Genomic DNA, 21,365 nt, shown 5'->3' with positions numbered 1-21,365 from the left:
CACACACACACACACATACACACAATACATTAATGAACAAACAAATCTGTGTGAGCTGGACCACTCAATGTTCCAAGTCTCCATGTATGTACAACTTTCAAATTACATCTCATATAGAGGATAGGAGCAACGTATATTGCTACAACATTATTTCATGCATAGACAGTATTTCTGATCTGTAGGAAGCCTAAGAACAGGCATCACCAACAGCATAGTCCAGTTCAGAGTTGTGTGATTGAAAACATATAGAGCATGGCCACTGACAAGAACAAAATGGCATGCATTTACAAACACAGTCCTATTCATGATATTGAAAATAATGAGCACATGACAACATGACAATAGATTAATAGTAACATCAGTTAGGCAATTAGACCACTGAAGGCCTTGAGACAGAGTTTACTGTAAAAAGAAAAAAAAAAAAAATACAGCTTAAGTTGGGTTTTGTTCATTGTGCCTCATCCCTGCCTTCTACTGTCCTGAAAAAAAACCCCAAAAACAAAACAGGAATAAGAATCATATTGTATCTGTACTTTTACTGCACCTGTGAACTCAGTCCAGTCAGATTGTGGGTCACATTGTTCTTCCAGCCACTAAGGAGTCAAGAGCTGGCTGTTAGACTTGACATTTTGGTCTGTGTCTAGCACAGTCAGTGACAATACATGATATGATATGTGATATTATTATATGACACGTTATGATGATAAGAAGCATGAGGATGATGATGATGATGTTACGGTGATGATTTGTCTTATGCCACTTGCTTGAAACTCGAAAACTGTGTTGGCCTTTAATTGTGCCTACATCTTTCCAAGTATGCGTGTGTGTGTGTGCGTGTGTGTGTGTGTGTAATTACTGTAATTACTTAATATTCTTTGTCTGCATTCTCCTTACCTGAACTTGTTCTTGTACAGCACTTGAAACAATGAAAGCACTGTTAAGCACCACTCCATATATAAAGTTGATTTGACTTGACGCACTGAGGAATGACAGGTTGTTGTGCCTGTCAATCAAAGTTTTTTATTTAATCTTGTTTTTAATACTTGCTGCGGAACTAGTTGCCGAGTGGGAAAAATAGTCGAAACTTGAACTTGAAACAATAGACCAAACAGACTACAGTTTGGTATGACCTCTTTGCCTCAGAGCAGGATGGTGCTGGGGTGTATCCATGAAGTGTGTTGGTGTAACTCATACGAGGGGAATGCCGACTAAAAGTTTACGATTCTGTTTACAGCACACCGCTCTCCAACATGGCCGTCTGACACTTGTGTTTCAAAGAAATAAAATGGGCAGGAGGGAAGCTGCCCCCGAGGCAGTAACAGAAACCGAGGTGGAAAATCCAGTCCCTCTACCTTAGCCACTGCTTGTGAGTGCATGTAAGTGAGATGACTCATTTATTATGCAGGTATACTGCACATTCTATCAACTGTTCATTGGAAACATGTTCTTTACTGCCTGTAAAGAGACTTGAGACACCAATGGCAGGTGGTTAACCAGACAAACATACAAAGTTCAAAAGTTACAAAGAGGAACAGACAGTAGTGCTTACAGTATGTTTGCAGGGGTTTTAGTACTAAAGACTAAATAAAGAAAATAATCATAAGAGGCATTAAGACACTGCAAACCACAACTGGGTCAACCATGCGAGGGTTTCCTCTGAGGGAAAGGAATGCAAACGGAGACAGAGAGAGACAGATCCTTTTTACTCTCTCTGGGTATTTCTACATAGAGTAAAACACAGTCTTTATGAGGATGAAGTTGCGAGGCATCTCTCCTCCTCCTCCTCTTCCTCTGTCTCTTCGTCCCTGGCCTGGGGAACAGAGGTCAGCAGCAGTGTGTCGGCGTGGACTTCTTCGTCATCCGATTGGATCACAGGTGTGTCGGCTCCGCCCCCACTTGTGTCAGTGGAACCCGATGAAGTAGAGGACATGCGAGACTTTGACCCCCCGTGCTCTTCGCTTTGCCGTTTTAAAGGCACGCGCTCCCGGTAGACGACCTCTGCATCCTCATCCTCCTCGTCTTCGTCCTCGTCTTCTCCCTCTGTCAAGAGTAAGAGAGTAGAAGAAAACAATTAGTGCGTGTCCATTCCTGTTCTGTCTTTAACACTTATTTGATTAGGCTGTAGCAATATCATTAAGGCATCAATACACAAATTTGGGGATTTGTAGTGGTGAGAACTTGAAAATCTACTGATGAATGGCCAAAACCGCAACTGTCAATCACTCACTTTTCTCTAATGACTCTCCTTTGGGTTTTATTGGTAACAGTTTGTCATTGTGGCTCCTATCATCAGAATAAATGAGGGAACAAAATGATGCATTTAGTGAGTGAATCACGCATTTGTCTTACAGAAAACATGATAGTCACTCAGTACCGATACCAGTGCTGGACCATTCAGTGTTTGTGAGGAAAGCAAAATCTGATTATGTAATGGCAAAGTGCTAAGTTTATGCACTATTACTATCAAAGTCGTTTGTAAGTAGTAAGTCAATAAGATGAGGTCTCTAATGTTATATCTAGCTGCTTATGCTATATGTGGTTTTCCATTAGGTAGAACACCTAAAGTAAAATACAGAAATCACACGTATGTGGTTTCAGTAATTGTTTTTACCAATCATTTTTTATAAAAGCTGGTTTCAAGCGGTGGCACATACTGCCAGTAGACCCCAAAAGACCCACAGTTCTTACCATTCTGACCCAAACTGTCATACAATGTCTAACCAATGTGAAAAACTGCCTAAAATGTACCTGTAGGCTCGGCATGTCATATGATTCATATAAAAACTATGACTGTAACATTCTGAAACCAGTGATACATTTTGAGGCACGTGTCAAAATCATTTTGAGCCTGCTTTTGTGAACTCAGGTGAAACATGATTGGAAGAGAGACATTATGAAACCACAGTGGAGGCGGGTGGAACACGGTGTACCTGGCAGCGGGGATGCCAGCGCTCCCTCGTCTGCTCCCGAGCCCGAGTTGAGGAAGACGTCAAGGGCCTCCTGGTCTGAGATGTCCATCAGGTCCATCTGCTCCAGCATGTCCACGTTCACCTCCATAGATGAGATGCTACCCATAGGGGCTGCATGTACAGTAGAGCATAGAATAAAGCATAAATACACACAGTGCAGCACCACTATTTGCGGTTCACATCAAAAAGCTATTGCATTCAAATGTTGCCTGTGCTTTTGGCCATCATGGTGCATACATTAAACTATGATGTGTAGACGAAATCTGATTTATGGTGCCCTCTTTTGAGTCACTGTCACCCTATTACTAGTTTACTAAAAAGGTTGTAACAATTAAACATGCTATGAATGTATTTTGAGCCTATAAATGGTTTGTTAACCCTTCTACAGAGTAAAACAGACCTTGAAATAAAGTGGGATCTGAAACCTCCAAAGACATTTTTGCCCATCAGCAAGTTCTAACCTTTAAAACCTTGTGTGCACACCCACTTTTCACTCAAGCTTGAAGCTTGAATGTCTTCTTTATAGATAGCTGGTATGGTAAGCTATGCATGACCATTTATGGGTATAGAGTCACTCACGTTTCCTGGAGTCGATTTGCAGGTGAGCAGAGGACAGGTAGACGTCTACATCGTGCTGGAAGACCTCTTCAAAAAAGCGCTGTCTCTCTCTCAGCTTCAGCTGCTGGGCACAGTCATTGTCCAGCACCCTCTGAGAGTTGTCTGTCTCCGCTGACCAACAAAACAAGACACATACAAATAAACATACAAAAAAAAAAATCCACCTTAACAAGCCATTTAATCTAGCATTGAGTCTTAAAATGATTTTTTTTCTTAAAACAATTGACAAAATATCCCAGTAGGAAGTTTTTTCCCAATGCAAATCAACTTGTTTAATTAATTTTCTTGAATCAAGTTGCTTTTTCTTGATAGTAGTGGAGTGACTCTTGTTTCTAGAAAATCTATCACGTTAAATTACACTGGAAATAATAGTAATTATGGCACTCCATTGGCAGAAGTTTTCCCTTGGTTAAAGAAAAAGGAAGATTTTAAGACTCAATATGAGACTAAATGGTTTGTTGAGATGGACATTTTTGTGGTAGGCTACTTTACCTGCCAAACTCTTACATGGGCCTTATCGATAAAACTTATCAGTATCACCATCCTTGAGTATCACCATTACAAGCTGTGTGTGCCATGGGCACATTTTCTCAGATCACTCACATTTTCTTGATAGAAGTCATAATTGTTGTGAAATTATGCGTAACAAGCCCAGTCAACTCCCACAGTTAGCTGTAGGCCTATATGGTTGCTGAAATTCCCCAAGTTCACTTAAGGGAAAGTATAAATACACACATGAATTACTCATTCAAGTCATTCAGTTCTGCCAACAAAATAGATATAACAAATAGCATAAACCTCAACAACTGAACCTTCATGAAAAGAAAAATCTGCATATGGGGTTGTTTCCCTTTTTTTTTTTTACTTAAGTGTCTTATTCTGCTCTTTAGGATTATTCACTTTAAGACTGAGATATTGACATTTTTGCAGTGTGTTTATGGGCCGGCAGTCAGTCCATATAGTACAAATTCTAGGGCTTATTTCAGGTTAAAGTAGCCTAATTGTAACTGTTACATTTCCTTCAGCCATAGTATCCAAGCTATGAGATGCCGAATCCATAGGGCAGCACTGCATGTAGGAGCATCAGAGCAACTTATTACATCAGATTTAGGGTTTCTACATGGCTGCAGGTCTGGTATATCAGAAGACAATCTTTTACTCAGTTTTAACCCTCAGACCTGCTTGATTTCTATTTAGAATTTGAAAACAATCATCAAATCAATCAAACATTATAAAATGCGGGTCAAACCATTCTCAACTCTTAATGTCAGCACCATAAAACACACAGTAGAGTGTACAGTGCGTTTAACCCAAATCTCATTCAAGGTATGCACATATATGGTAGACAGATTAAAGAGCCACATATGCATAGTGCACAAACATTGTCTAAACCTGAGGCCTTGGTTGTCCTTTAACAGGAATCTACATTGGATCATCACCAGTACACTTCTCAGACCAGCAGAGGGCGAAAACCAACCGCTTGAAACCACACAGAGAGTGTGATTCAAACGTCTGTGATTTTGCGTTTCCGGTTATCAGGGAAACAAGCCAAGAAGGTAAGTTATGTTAATACATTTTGTACTACATCATCAAACATCAAATGATAGAGGAAATGTGCATGAAATGAGTAGGGAGGTGGTGACAATCAGACGGAGAGAGATGGGGGTGGAGGGGTGGGCGAAGGGGGGTTAGGGAAGTTAAAGGATAAGGCTGGTGTTTTTTAATGCATTGCTTACCGTCAACAAATCCTATGAAAATAACAAAATCAACAATGCGTTTGCTCTACTCCCGTTACTTTCTGACTTCCCACGTATCGTTTTTAGCCGTCAACCCGGAAGTCATTGGCTCTAATTGTAAGCTAAAAACCTTGAAATACAGCTCACAAAGACATAGTTTCAGTTCGCTAACTGTTACCACGAAAAGTCAGGCTGTTGTAGTTATTACCAAATCAAATTCAAATGAGAACAAATTCTTCATTACGCCGGGGACTATTTTCGGTGCTACAGAACTACTTTCCTGAGATCGCAAACGTATTTTACAGCCGGCTTATTAAGTTGTTTGAGGAAAAAGTCGGCTGGCCCGGTGCATCGTGATGATGAAATATGTTGCCCAGAGCAACGGCATGGCTCTTTGACGTGTTTTTAATCATTTTTTTAATACAATGGAGTTCTATGGCTGCTGGGACATGGCTGCATTGGGCACTGGCTACATGGACGAGACTTGTTGGCAAAACTTATTTTCATAGGATTTGTTGACGGTAAGCAATGCATTAAAAAACATCGGCCTTATCCTTTAAGGAAGAAGAGAGCATCTGTCCCCAGGCCCACCTCCAGCACTGACCTCTGCCAAGCTAACCAGCTGTGGTTGTGTAACTGTGTTATGTCCTCCTCAGCACACACTGCACTCCCCCACTGGGCTCCGTGAGCTGACACTCTGACTCATGTCACCGCTGTTTTTTTATGGTTGTACTGTATGTGTGTATCTGTGTGTACGACTCTGTAAGTGTGAGGATGTGTGTGTATACCAGTGTGTGCTTATGAATCCATGCTTGTGTGTGTGTGTGTGTGTGTGGATATATGTGTCACATAAATTACCTGACACAAGAAGTAATGTCACCCAGTGTGTGCAACATGATTCAAAGAGATGGAGCCAGCGTACACAGGAACAAGATTCACTTGACACGTCTGTACACAGACCTCTTGAGCTCTTGTTTTTTTTTTTTTTTCGTTCCTTTTGAAAACAAACAAGGCAGCACATCCTCCCCATCAGACAGCTCAGTCTCCCTATAGACTCAGCCTGTGTAAAGTCTGTCAGTCACTCCTCCTTCACGGCCCTGGAGGCGTCTGTGTCCACTGTCACGCACCCTGACAGCCCTTGATTCTGTCATTCAAGCAGTCTCTGGAGCCGGGAAACCGCTCTCTGCTTCACAGTCTCTTCAGCTGATGTTTCAACGGTTGTTAAAAGTAACTGGGAGCACATTCAGTGACATAAAACCTCCAATAAAGACCGGGTCTCAATAGCTGGAGAGTGTTGTGTGTTTGCATAAATAAGCAGAATTAGAAAATTGCAGAATTACCAGAAACGAGTCTAAGTTCATGCAATATTCATAGCCTAAAATCTGCTAAAGTGCTAAAATATCAGAAAATATATTACTATAGTTGCATATAGTGGAACACGCTGACATGTTTATCTCATTGCCATGGATACACCTACACAAACACAACTCTATTGCACAGATCGCTATACACTATCCTGTTTGTTAATCACCAGATAGTACTACTAGTTCTCTGTACTACTAGTACTACTACTGTAGTAGTAGTAGTACTAGTAGTAGTAGTAGTAGTTGTAGTAATAGTTCTAGTAGTAGTGGTAGAAGTAGTAGTAATAGCAGTAGTTGCTGATATTAGTTGCCTATAGCAGTAATGTTTTAGGCTATAGGCCTAAGAAGGCAATTGTATAAATTTGAGCAGCACAGTTCCTTACAGAATAGCGGTCACTTTTAGGCATACCAGGTACTATAGACCTGCCAAAAAATATTGGAAGTTTTATGGTAGTCTACTGTACACTGCAAGGGATAGTGGCATGCTTATTAGGAAGGTTGTTGAATGTCCATGACCATCCCAGCATGCTGTCCCAGTCACTGGTTGGGTCAGCAGTGGGCAGACAGAAGCCTGGGACGCATAGGGGAGTTACAGCAATGAAGAGCCTTCTGATGATGATGGTGATGATAATGAAACTACACAGCTTATGTAAACCTCAGCTTTGCCCTCTGGCCTCGGCCACCGAATCTTTTTATTTTTTATTTTTATTTAACCTTTATTTAACCAGGCAGGTCAATTAAGAACAAATTCTTATTTACGACGGCCTAGCAAGAGGACAAAAGGACCTCTCGAAGGGTAAAGGGAAAAGGGAAAAAAAAATCAAAAAAAAATCCATGGGTCTCTCCCTCCTTTAAGTCCCTCTCTCTCTTTCTCTCTCATTCTCTAGAATTCAAATTTCACTACTCAAGTCGAGAGGGCCAATGGACACAGGCAGCCCACGCACGGGCTCAGCTGCATGTCTCCATCTGTCTGTTCCCACGTAGGAGAACAACATGTATGTAGAAGGCTGACTCATCCTGATAACCTCTGTGTTTTCTACCATCCTGCTGTAGAAGACGTGTAGGAGGTCTCCATGCAAAGAGGCTAAGGTTATGTTACTACCATACTCTGTTTGAGACACAGATGGTGTTCATGACATCCAGGGGGGAATCCCTAGCTCTTGACAGGGGTTACTAACCGCCAACGGTTCTTATTGTTGTTTAGTACATCAAGTACAGTGTTTTTCTCTGTCAGATATGCATTGTGATTGTTATCTAAGCTCAAAAGTTATTTGAACTTAACTTCTTACATAAGTTGACTTCCTCAAACAAGGTCCCACAGAGCTAGACCACAGAAAGAAAAAAAAAAAACATCTTGAGAAAATGAGGGATCATTGCATAATGATTAGGGGTGAGAATGCCTGCTGACTTCCAGTGAATGGGTGACTTTGATGTCTCCACATTCTGTTCAAAACCAGTTCATGCAAGGGCAATTAAGCTTGAGGCGTAATGGATAGACTAATAGTTGAACTCACCAGCATATATGCAAATGTTTCAACTCATTGTCATTCATCAGCCGCATGGTGGTAAACTACAGGCCCAGACAGTCACACAAAGACTGTTGTACATAGACTGTCCTGGGTGTTAAACACTAGAAGGCTACCCAGTCCAATCTAACTATGTTGCTGCTTTAGCCTAATCGAGGGTTGGAAATACAGGTCACATGAAAAGGATTTAGGTAGGTCAAGGAACAGAGAACAGATGTGGTGGCTGACTGTTGCTTTGTTAGAGAAGTGTTGGCCTGTGGATATTAAAAGACATAGCAGATAAAAGAGGGAGAGCAGGAGGGGGGGATTAAAGATCAAAATAGGGGAGAAAAATTGTGAAAGGGGGATGAGAGGAGGCGGAAAAAGGAGGATATGTCTACAGTCCCTGCAGCATTCATGCCTAGAAATATGTCACGTACCTCTCTGACATGAAGCCGTCTTATGCAACAGTTCACAATATGCCGCTAACAACTGTGCTTACACAATACTGCCAGTAGCAGAAAGTATGCAGAAGGTCTGTGAAGCTTTGAAGGAAAACTATACAGGGGAAATACACAACAGTTTCCACCAGGGTGATTTATTGAACTGGTTATTGATAAAAAGGCGTTTAAAAGCAATACCATTTCTGCAATCAAATAAGCTAATTGGGCATGTGTGATCATAACCACCATTACCTACAGTGCATCCCATGAAGTGTACTATATTTATCTACTGATTAGATATTATTGGTGGTGATGCCAGAACACTGAGGTCATGCCAGAGATCTGTCTGACACTCAGTTAAAACCCCGGACATTTTTGTTTGATGAAGGAAAAATATTTGTTGTTACATGTTTGAGAAAGAGGGATCTCCTCCTTTACCAGCGGTACACACAAATTTGTACTGGAACTGCTGATAAAGCGGTGCTATTTACATGACCATGATTTTTTGGGGGGTTGGGGGGGGGGGGGGGGGGTTCTTATAATATTCAGGCTATTCAGGCTATTCAAATAAGCAATAACTGCTTCTAAAATAAATCAACTCTTTCTATTTCGTCTGTACATTTTCGAATCTGTCTATTACGAGATTGTTCAGGTTGACGTGTATTTTTTTCCCCCATTTAATTACAAATCTATTAGTAGCTTCACACAGAACTTGCAGTAAATTCAGTAAGATAATAATGTTATATTCAATTTAGATGATTTCGAAAAGAAAATAAGACAGTGCATGTGAAATGTGAACTTGTTATAAGATTTAAAATGCATTAAAATGGTGTATATTTTAAGGTTAAAGTCTTTAAAGAACTTTTCTGGTGCATTATTACACAATCACTTGCTATCTAGACTAAAGACTAAGGCATTACTGTAACAACTATTGATGAAATTAGATTCAATTTATGAAAAATAGGATTCTTAGAGTTTATAAAACATTTAGAATCCTTAGAGCTTGTAAAGATATTTAGACTTAACTGAGAAGACATGAAAATGACTCAAGCATTCATTTGGCCAATATTCTCCCTGGGAGCTTTTTGCCTCTGGTCAGGGGCATCTTTCCCATCAGGTTAGGCAAGATGCCCCTTCTAGACAAAACATGAAAAACACTGAATTCTGAAAACTCACAGAATTTTCTTAGCGATATCTCCTCTTCATATTATGTGTAGGGTAATACTAATCTCAAATTGAATCTACAAAGTGTGACTCTACGAAGGAAAAATCCTTAAGAGGGGCTTTTTCTTTTGCCCTGCCCTGCAGTAGCATCAGTCAGCAACACTGTTACTGTAACCAAGCCATGATGTATTTTGGTGCAGTGTCAGCAGCCTTAGACATATATCAGGGCAAAATACAGCACCAGCAGATTTGAAGCCTGGTACCGAGGCTTGTCTGCACACGACTCACTGTACGGCCAACACTGAATACTCTGTTCAGTGACTCCAGGAAATCACACACACTGAACTCACTAGCTGTCTCTCAAGAAAGGCAACAGCGACTCCTTTCAATTGAATCCATTGTGGATAGACTTTGAAGATAGAACTTCACTGTGGGTGGAGAAAGACACACAGCTGTTCGAGTTCTTCGTCGGCCAGTTAAGTGATCCGGTGTTTATGTTCGCTTGATCTGACCAGATGACTTCTGACATTCCATGACACTCGTGATCCGTAACGGGGTCCATGCCTCCTACCCCGCAATCCCTGCCTCATCTCGTCCCACACTGCACCGTAATTACCTAGAGCTTGCTCTTATGTAACGCCGGCGCAATCCTTCAACAGCAGACCCTACACCATTAGACCCCTACAATGCAGCGTGACTGTGCAGCTTAATGATTTGTGATTGTGTGTTTGCGTGTGTGTACAGTGTGTGTTGGTTGTGTTTGCGAGTGAAAAGGGAAGGAAGAAAGAAATTAAGAAAGAAGGAAAGAACTGTCAGTGTAAGAAAAGAGACAGTGGTGTTATGCAACCTGAGCCTGCGACTTACTGTGCATTATGCCTGGTGTGACTGTAGTGTCAGAGATTTGAGGCAAAGGCTTTACCGGGTCTGATTGCCTCTGCTAAGATTTACTCAAACAGATAAATACAAGGCTGCAGTCATGTCATGCATTTTTTGTGTATTTGCTGTATGTTGAGGCAAACACACAAGGGCAAGAAATCATCTCACTGGCTGTACTGAAAAGGAAAAGCTTTCTTATTTCTTGTTTCCTTTGCTTTCCTTTCCTTTTTTGTTCACCTTCCTTTGTGCTTCGTCCTCTTTGTAGTCCACATTTTCTCAGCCGTCCTGATTGCTTCTCCTGCTGCCTTTTCTTGCTCTTGCATTGCCATTTATGTTCACTCGCATTGTTCAGCACGCTCTCGCTTTCTGCACACTGTGCTCTGATCCATGCTGATCAGATTATCAGTGGGATGTCCAGGAACCTACTAACCCCAGCATGTGGAGGGGGGGTGGGGGCGGGTGGGGGGGTAGGTGGTGGATGGGGGTGGGGGGTGGTGGTGCGAGGCCAGAGGTGACCGGAGAAGCTGAAGCACATGATTACCTTTCATCTGGTGGCTATTCATCCATGGTCTGATCCCTCCTCTACTCTCTCTTTTCTCCATCTTTCCTATCCACAGTCACTGCTTGTCTTTTTATTCCCCAGCCCATACATGTAAGACAAATTACATGTCAGTGTCTCGGGTTGCTGTTTTTTTTTGCAGCAGCACACGCTGTGCATTTGTTTCTCTCTGCCTCACTCTGTTTTAGCTCCCTTATCAGCATCTTTTTTCGGGGAGACGTGGGCAGTAGAGAGCATTTCAAGTGACGAAAACATCCGACTGTAAATACACGCTCCATTAGCCCTGCCATGTCATTGTGATGGTGCAGCAATAGATCTAGAGTCCGGGGGAACTGCATAGGAGGCAGAGAACAAATGTTCCTATTGAAACAGACTGTCACATGATGTACCATTCAATCCCCTTGTGGCAAGTGGCGAGAAATCCCATGATCATCTTTCCTTTTTCAGGGTAACAGAGTGAGTGGGTGTGTGTTTGTGTGCATGTGTGTGTGTGTGTGTGTGTGTGAGAGAGAGAGAGAGAGAGAGAGAGAGAGAGAGAGTTAGACAGACGGAGAAGAAAAAGCGGGTGCAGTGTATGGCCAGTCAATCACTCTGACAGTTAACAGCCCATTCAACCCCGCCCTCCTCCCTTTCTCCCTCCTTTCTTGCAGCTCCTAATTCCCCCTGGGGGCCAATGATAGTGTCGCCCAGCTCTCAGAAGTCTGCAGCCACATCATCTTTAGGTATTACTGCTATTATTTACCGAGCCAATCCCTCTCCTGCTCTCGCCTCTCAGCCACAGCAGTCCATCCAGCATAAATCATTCATGAGTGAGATCACTGCACCACAACAGCCACACACACGCACACACACACACGCACACACACAAACGTACACTCACACACATCCATAAACACAAAACCATATATTATCACACACAGTAGAGTATGAATACAGTAGAGCCTCACTGGTCAGTTGTAATCCCACCGCCACCATCATCATCACATTTCACGCTGCAGAGCCTCCCACCTGAAGCCAAAAGGAAAGAATACTATACATCACAGGGGTGTGGAGCCAGAAACGGATGATGTAAACAGACATGGGATCAACCGCTCCTTTCTCTTATGATTTTGTCCACCCCTCTCTGTCTGGGAGTCTACATGCGTTTCATCTGTTCGCTGTCATCTTCAAGTCCTTATGATCCCTAGCTGTGCTTGGCTCTGTCTGGCCACCCGCTCCCTAGAACGAAGGCGGAGAGAGGTAAAGTCTCTGACCGGATTCTGTATTCCCAGGGCCATTCCCATTCCCATTCCCAAAGCCATTAAGGCACTCCAGTCTGGGCTAAATGCATAGATGACCTCCAGCCTTGCCCACTGCTGCCTATTAAAGTCGATCAAAACAGGCCTTTCAGTAGCCAGGTCTCCACTGAGCTCACACATACTGCTCTACCTCTAAACACATGAACATACTGATAGTTGCACGCACACGCACACACATATTCTCATATATTAATGTACTGTAGTGAGTACTATAGACTGTTCTCCTGACACAGTTAACTACTAAAACCCATACATATTATTTCCCAGCTGCATGTGAGGTCAGCTGCTCAATTAGGAAGCCAGCCAGTGTTCCTCTGTCAGGCAGGTACCAGTTAGCATGTCCATTCTGTGTCTAAGTAAAGACCTTCCTCTTAGCTCAGTGAGACAGTGGTAAGAAGTGGTAGTTATCCCTTCACTCTGTGTAATTAGACCACATCTGCGTGCACAGTGTCACACCACCATCAGTGATGTCAGGCTAATCTGGTTAATAAGAGATAACCTGTTTATGTTATTGCTTTGAATAGTTTGGTGGGCTGGTAATAAAGAAGATTTGTACTATAGTTGCTTATGAGGTTTGGTTCACCAATGGATCAATTAGTAAAAAGATAAACTGAACATTTCTATTTTCATGTTTTCCACTGACCAAGGGATAAACTAATCCTTGGGGGATAGTTTTCCGCAACATAGCCTGCACAAAATTGTTATGTAACTGCTATGCATGGCTATATGTTCAAGAACATCCACCCAAAACCAGTCTGTTATCTTATCATAGAGAGATACTGATGCCAAAATCACACAGGCCTTATGAAGAGGTGAACTATGATGGTCCAAGTGCCTGAGAGAGATGAGTCATGATATATGTAGCACTGATTCAGTACAGAAGCAGGGTTTTAATCCCTTCTGCACAATCTTGCACTGAAACTTTATTGCCCAGGACATGCAGTAGTAGTCCATTAAAACTTGCGGCGACTTCTGTAGAATATTGTTGTCCTCTTAAACAGTCAATGTGAGTCAATTACTGCTCAGAACTGAGAGAAAAGTAAGCAAAGTGTTACAGTAAAACACAGTAATTTACTGTACAGTAAGAAAGTTACAGTGCAATTTGTTGACTGTCTGCTGAATATCACTTTGTTCTCAACTTCATATTCATATCAACTCATTACAGAGACAGAGAAAGGGTTTGGCACATCATACATTGTGTTACTTACATGCCAGACGTTTGTTGTGGTTGGTTGACCCAGTAGACGACATGATCCAATCGCTGTGGGACCGGCGGTGGAGTGTTAGTGTGTAGATGAGTGTGTAGATTTGCCTCTTCCCCTCCTGTCAGGGCTCCAGGACAGGACGCTGGCGTGTGTAGCGGCTGGTCATCTAGTCATTGCATCTCTGGACTTTGGCGCCAAGAATATCTAAGATAGCACCTTCACTCTACCCCTTTATCTCCCTCTCCTCTTCCCCTTCTCTTTCTTCTACTCTGTTCTGCCTTTTTTTCTGCATCCGCTGCCTCCCTCCCCTTCACTGACTGGCTTTGTTGTTCTCTTTAGGTTTCCCTCTTGCTGCTTAACACTTTCATCTCAGGCTGCCTCTCTCTCTGACACACACACACAGACTCACTCTCGCTCTCTCAGCCAGACAGGCTCAGTGGGGTTGTAGGGAGCTGTGCAGCTTAGGGACGGAGGGAGAGTGATAGTAGGCTACGGCAGTGTGGCCTGTACCAACTGGACACGACGAGGGGGGCAGCCAGCAATAGGATCAGGTTGGATCAGGAGGAGAATAGGCTTTTTACATAATGTGCAGGAATATACCAGGATCAAATCCCTCCCTGCTCTGCCATCCCTGCTTTGTTGTAGCTGTCTGAGATGAAAGCTCATGGGATGAAAGCCATGGAAGTGGAACAGTGATGGGACAAGCGGTGGATTGATAAACCATCACAGGTTGTCTCATCATAACAGGGAGAACCCAGCAGTTTGCAGGCTGACCTCATAACCCGACTCCTTCTGCACTGCTGCAAAAACAGCTTTTCCCCACAGTTATTCATAATTCATTAGCTCTTTTTGAAATAAGCAGGAAAAAATAGCTCTGTGCAGGTTCCTGATACTGTAGCCTAAATTCCATGTTATGTATATATATATATATATATGTGCAAAAGCCTTAGGCAAAAGTGCAAAAGCCTTAGGCACATGTAAAAAAACATCCATAAAGCAAAGATGCTTTCAAAAATAATGAAATTAAAAGTTTCTCCATCCATATCAAAGAAATGTACTATAAAGAGCAGTCTACTGACACACCAATGCAGAAAACAAACATCAAAGATACATTTTAAAGCTAGGGTGCCTAAGACTTTTGCACAGTACTGTGTATAAATATATATATATATACATATATATATATATATATATATATATATATATATATGTATATAATTATATATATATATATATATATATATATATATATATAATTATATATACGCACACATATATATATATATATATATATATATATATAATTATATATATATATATATATATATATATATATATATATAATTATTATTATTATTATTTTTTGCTTGGTTGTTTGTTTTTAATTGACAACAGTATCTCTGACAGAAAGTCCCTAACTTCTCTCCCTGAGACAGATAGCCACTTCAACCCAAAATCCTATTCATAGTATTGTATCACTGAGTAGTTTTGCATAACTTTTTAGTATAGTTAAATTCACTGCTGCTGACACTCAAATTTGTTTCTTTTCTTTTGACAATTTTAAAAGTTTCCTCTAAGCATGAACAACAGCATACATGTATGCACTAGTATGTACTTACACAAAAATACACACAAGCACATGCACACAAAGAAAGAAAAACATATGTATCCACACGCAAGCACGCACACACACACGCACACACACACTCACACACACACACGCATGCACGCACGCACGCACACACACACACACACACACACACAGAGTCTCTGTAGGGGGTTAATAAGCACTTAGCATCAGGGATCAGGGATTCTTGCAGGTCCTGACTCCCCCTTTCCATAATAAGAGGCCTCTAACAGGCAATTACATCACAGATCAGCTGGAGGAGGATGCTCCAATCTAACCACTAATGTCTTGGAAAAGCTCACTGCAGGCTACCTAGGAGTTAAAGAAGTATAGTCCTAATAAGATATGATACATAGCCTAGTCTCATCCCATCCTGATGCTGTGATGATCTATGAGCTGAGCGATGCTATTTATATTCTCCCAGCAGTACAATTTCATAGGCCACCTACTTAGACATCTGATTTGCATCAGATGTAATATCTGTATTTAGAGTAGATCTGCATGCTTCACAAGACAGAACATAGCGCTGTACAGCAAGACATGAAGTTTTGATGGTCGACATAAGCTCACTCAGATGTTGAAATTGAACTGTAAACAAAAATGCCCTTTGTGAATGTCCCTGTCATTACATATACTGAAGTAAAGGACTCATCCATAGCTGTGAATTACATTAGTTCTCAAATGTTCCTTACCTTGAGCTAAATCATAATTTCATTTGTGAGCGTAGTTCGCCATCTGCTGGTGAAGATTGTGTATTACATGGTAGCTCAAACTAAAGGAGCACCTGCTGTGCAGAGTTTACAAGCACATTGATTAGAATGTAAGAGAAAATCTTTCAAACAGCAAGAATCTTACCACTTAAAAATCCAATGAGTTATTTCTGCAACAAATAAGCACAAAGGGGTGTTTGCCACCTACATAAGCAAAATGAAATAAACAAGAATCATTTAGGGATTTTTTTTTTTGTTTTTTGTTATTGTTCTCGACCACCATTGTTGGGTTACATGTTACTTTTGTTTAGTTGTTTCTTGGGGAAATACAATCATCATCATCATCTCAGTAACTGCCAGAGGTTTCAGATACTCACACATTGAATTCATTCAGGTGAAAAAAGGGGATTTCCAGTGAGGGTTAAACAGTGTTATTGTGTGTGTGTGTGTGTGTGTGTGTGTGTGTTGCCTGTTGCTCTTTGAGCTCTATCAGTGCTGGCTTCCTCTTTGAAACTGTGTTGTCTCAATTTTCTGCAGCATATTCTCTGATGTGGCTTGTGAGTCATGCTGTGGTGAATACACACACACACACACACACACACACACACACACACACATACACACACACACACACACACATATATGCATGCGCGCACACACACATCAGACACACACACACACACTACTCATGGTCACTACAGCATTCCCTTTGCCTTCACATTACACTTAGGTTGAACAATACACCACATGCCTGCTGAGATAAGCTGGTGGATATTCACAGTGAACAACTGCAGGAACAGACAAAAGTTGTAAAGATCAAAAAAGTAAAAAAAAAAAAAAAAAAATCCATAGCACATCCTCACGGCTGCACCAGACAGTAAAGTCAAAGCCCTCTAACTTTACTAAAATATATCACAATATGCTGTATGGGGGTATTCTGGGGGTCACCATGGCAACAGACATCCAAGTGCCACATTGCGCCACATGCACACACACACATACACCTGCCTGCCTGCGTTCCAACTTCTGCCTCTGAGCCTCACTGTTAGAATGTACCTAGATGCCGTTTGTCTGTTTGCTAAAACTAGCAGGAATGCAAGGCGACAGTAACAATGCCTTTGTTCCCAGAAAGGGGAGTGCACGGCGCCGTCAAGGTGTTAATTAGCCGTTGTTAGGCTAGAAGGCTGCTAGGATTGTGTTTGCCTCAGTTGTGAGACGCACAGCGTATTCTGTGTGAAAGAGAGCTTTGAGTGGCCAGACTTTGTAAAGAATGCGACATAGTGACAGACAGCCTCTTTGAAAGCAGTAATGCCTTTTAAACACAACTGCTGTATTCAATACTGTATGTGTCCTTGTCTCTGGGGAATCTGAGAGTCGGATTTATATCCACCTGTTATGCCGAAATAACTTTCTAAAGTCACCAAGCTCAGTACTCTGGGACATTCATCTCGTGTTTCAGTCGCCTTTTATCCCTCTGCAGGTATGGATGTTACATGTAATCTGCAGCCCAGTCAGTAAGGTGTGAAAGTGGATGGAGTGAAGGCTCTTTGATTCTGTCATGCTTCTCTGAGGAGAAGCTGGGACAGCGTGCGCCGGGAAGGATTACTTTTGGGGTAACATGACAGTTGTAATGTCAGTTTTGCAAGTGTGCGCAGTGTTTTTCAGTGTCTAAATGAGACCTAGTGACTCATGTGGAGAGAACAGGCTGCCTAGACCGGCTGACTGACGGTATCGGTTTGACTCGTCAGGCTGTGCCCTGCCACTGATATGCAGCAGTGAACTTGGTATTTTCAAGTCATATCAGTCATTGCCAGAGAAAAAATTGCACCGCACAGTGAGATGGTTTGGGTGACCTGCAAATGTAAAGGCCTACATGTCATTTTCTGTTGCTTGTCTGTGCAAATTTGAACATTGTGTGTCAGCCTGTCATAGATTTTCTAAGTCAACACAACGACCGCAATATATACATAGTAGGGGACTTCTACAAAGGCTCCAATATAGATCACAGTGATTAAAGCAGTGCTGAATGCTGCCATGAAGCAATTTGCTGGATATATTTTATAGTCTCTTCTTAAGGGACTTGTGAGAAGTAGGAAAATGAGTTACCAGGAAGTATTGTAAGAAGACGATGAAAAAGGTGTCATATGATAAACAATACGCCATGCTTTTCAAATAGCTCTATTATTTATGTCTCAGTTTGTCTCCCTGGGGTTTGTGTGTGTAATGGCTCATGTTTGGAAATAAAATTGCATTTGGATGTTTTTTATGAGAGTACTTGTTTGCGTACATGTGTGTGTGCTTATGCATGTGACTGCGTGTGTGTGTGTGTGTGTGTGCATGCATGTGTGTGAATGTATGCATGAGTATGTGAGTCACGCACCACTATCCAGCCCCCTGGGCTTCGAGTTCTGACGCCCATCTTTCAGCTCCTCTACTGAACACTGAACCCAGTGAACCTTCTGCTGTTTACACTCTCCCCCTCCTCCTGCTCGCTCTGTCTCTATCTATCGCTCTCACACACTCTCACGCTCATCTATTCTCCCTCCATCTCTCTTGCTTTCTCTCTCCATCTCCCTCCAGCTCCCTACAGTACATCTCTCTCATTCTCACGCACTCTCGCTCTCTTGTGTTTTAAATCTTTTCTTTTTTTTTCTCTCCCTCTCCTCCCTCTCCCTTCCTAACTGTGCCTCTCTGTATCTACCTCTGCAGATCAAGACTTATTCAGACTCACTCAGACAGTTTTCTAGCACTCTATAGGGTTCAGACAGAAACTCAGGGTCTCGCTGTGTTAGGGCTTTTCTTTCAGTATTTAGATGTATGGCCAGACAGAGAGAGGGAGGCGGGGGGAAGGAGGGAGAGGCAGAGATGAAAATGGATAGAGAGGATGTTGATGCTTTTCACCGATTCAAGCAGCTGAATGCCGTTCTTATACCTGATGCTGAGGTGAGGAGGGACACAGCTCAAGATATTCCTCTTCCTCCTCCTCGTCCTAATTACATCATCATCACCCCCATCCTCCTAATTATCACCCTCATTCTCATCCTCCTCTTCATCCTTGCCCTCTTCCCCCTCTCCCTCCACATCCTCATCTCATTACCATCGTCAACATCATTATCACCTATCCACCGTTCCTCCAAGCACACACACACACACACACACACACACACTCATTCCATCAGGTTGCAGAAAGTTGACCAGCTGCTGTGCTGTCAGTTACAACCTTCCCCAACGGCAGACGAGCAGCAATGTGGCTCTGTTATCAGTTTATGTGCATCAGAACAATCTTTTCCATGAATGAGAATACATGTGTGAGTGTGTGTGTGTGTGTGTGTGTGTGTGTGTGTGCACGTGTGTGAGTTTGGGCCTGGCACAACGAGGCTACAAGGTACTCATGTCAACTCTGCTCTTCCAGGAAGTGCCATTTGCAGCCTCTGGTTTACGTAACTTTACCCCCCGACCAGTAACGTCATCTTTGGCCCCCGAGTTCCAAACTGCTTCGCTTGCATTTCTCTGCCGCGTTGTGGAACTGAAACATGCTATTAATAATCATGCTAAGTGTGAGTTGAGTGTGAGTGAGGCTGCGTGTTGGGCACAGCTTGAAAGTCCATTGAGCTGTGTAAGGCTGGTAAGAGGAAGGTGCATCACATGGCGTGTACCTCAAAAGAGCACATCCCACTGCAGTAGGGAGCAATTTGCCTCTGTGTGCGAGTGTGTGCGAGTGTATGCACGAGGTATGTACCGCATATGTGTGTGTACGTGTGTGAGATAAGGTACTTAAAGACATATATGTGATCACTACAGTGAGACTGCTATAATGGGAATCATGCACTCACTATAATTTGCAGGGTTCGCAGGGTTCGCCTCCATGCAACAACTCTACTGTTTCACCGTCTCACTGGACAGCAATCTCACAGCCTCGCAGGCTTACATCGTATCCTAAAATGACATGTCGACTTGTTGCTTGGTCTTAATTAACGCTAATCAAAGGGATTGATAAATTCAATTTTTGTCCATGCTGTTATGCCTTTTCTCCCCAAGGCAGAACAATCTCCTTGGCAGTGTTCCTTTACTCGGTGGCACACGTTGGGCGCCGCAGGCCTGGTCACGGATAGCACAGATAAACGGCTAATCGGGTATCAAACCAGCGGAGGGGAAAAAGCGCCTCCACTCCGTGTCTCATTCATTATTCACAGCCAGCAAATGAAGTTGGTACAGTGGGAGCAATCAATTATAGATGAGAGAAGGTAGGAGGGAGAAAGGGGGAAAGAGAGAGAGAGAGAGAGAGAACCCTGCCTTGCATGCAGCAGTGCTTTAGCATGTCAATGAACATTACGGTAGCATTCGGCAACCTGCATGCACAGAGCTGCTCAGATAAGATGCCAACACTGCATGCACCTTTCATACCAGCCCAGTGACAATTCTTTGACACTGACTCTTGACACTGACACCGTCTTTAAGGCCTCTTGGTTCACTTGTGTGTGCAGTTGTGTTTTTCTATGACTCTCTGCTCTGACACACTCATAGTGAAACTGCACTTGATCTTCTGACTGTCGAGCTTATCAGTCAAGCCATCACTCAGTAGGGTACAGCGTGCTTCGAAACCAGGATATAAAATGGTCCAGATGCAGCATTTTAGAAATGACACACACTCTTCGATCTCTTTCATTTCAGATGCATCTCTTGTTTGTCCCCTTCACTTAGTAACTCTCTCTTACAAACCGTAGCTATAGTGTCCAGACCACAAACACAGATTTCCAGAGATAAAATTAGAAGCGATTCTAAGAATTTATCATGATAACATGAACAATAACACAAGAGACAAAGTACTTTCTTTATGGTCAAAAATTCTAGTAATTGAAGAATTCTCCACTCTATAAATCTAATAATATGGAGAGCCACCGCTGCACATGTTGCACACCCTGCGTACATCTTGCATATTGTAAATATGTAAACTGCAAATATCTGCTAACCTGTACATTTAGTCTGTGTAGCAAGAATAATTGCAAGCCAATAGAAGTTCTACATTACCATGACAAAGACACTGTATCTTTGTTGTACTATCCTCAATATGTTCTTTTGTAGTAATTATTTGTTGTCATTTTCAATACTCCCTTTTTGTTGTGTTATTCTCTATATTCTATTCATTGCTGCTGCCACGATTCTGTCTAATGGAAGCTAAGACTGGAACTATAGCAATAATCACACACATGCATGTTTTGTGTCTGTCCTGGTTCACCCTGCGGCCTGTTTGCAAAAGTTTATGTTCTTGTCTTCATCAGTGGCACTGAGAA

The 21,365-nt window shown here is 42.3% G+C and overlaps 1 protein-coding gene across 1 annotated transcript; it reads right to left on the bottom strand.

Moving 5' to 3' along the window:
• Positions 1-1,048: 1,048 nt before the first annotated feature.
• Positions 1,049-13,845, bottom strand: LOC139931129 (uncharacterized). The gene is made up of 4 exons (XM_071924541.2): positions 13,741-13,845; positions 3,549-3,698; positions 2,931-3,080; positions 1,049-2,040 (listed from the first exon to the last, which is right to left on the bottom strand). The coding sequence occupies exons 1-4, from the start codon at positions 13,781-13,783 to the stop codon at positions 1,745-1,747; spliced, it is 639 nt and encodes a 212-aa protein (XP_071780642.2). The 5' UTR covers positions 13,784-13,845; the 3' UTR covers positions 1,049-1,744.
• Between the last annotated feature and the right edge of the window lie 7,520 nt (positions 13,846-21,365).

This window comes from Centroberyx gerrardi, chromosome 14, assembly GCF_048128805.1.
Source record: "Centroberyx gerrardi isolate f3 chromosome 14, fCenGer3.hap1.cur.20231027, whole genome shotgun sequence".
Lineage (NCBI taxonomy): Eukaryota > Metazoa > Chordata > Actinopteri > Beryciformes > Berycidae > Centroberyx > Centroberyx gerrardi.
This window is presented reverse-complemented; position numbering and strand designations above follow the sequence as displayed.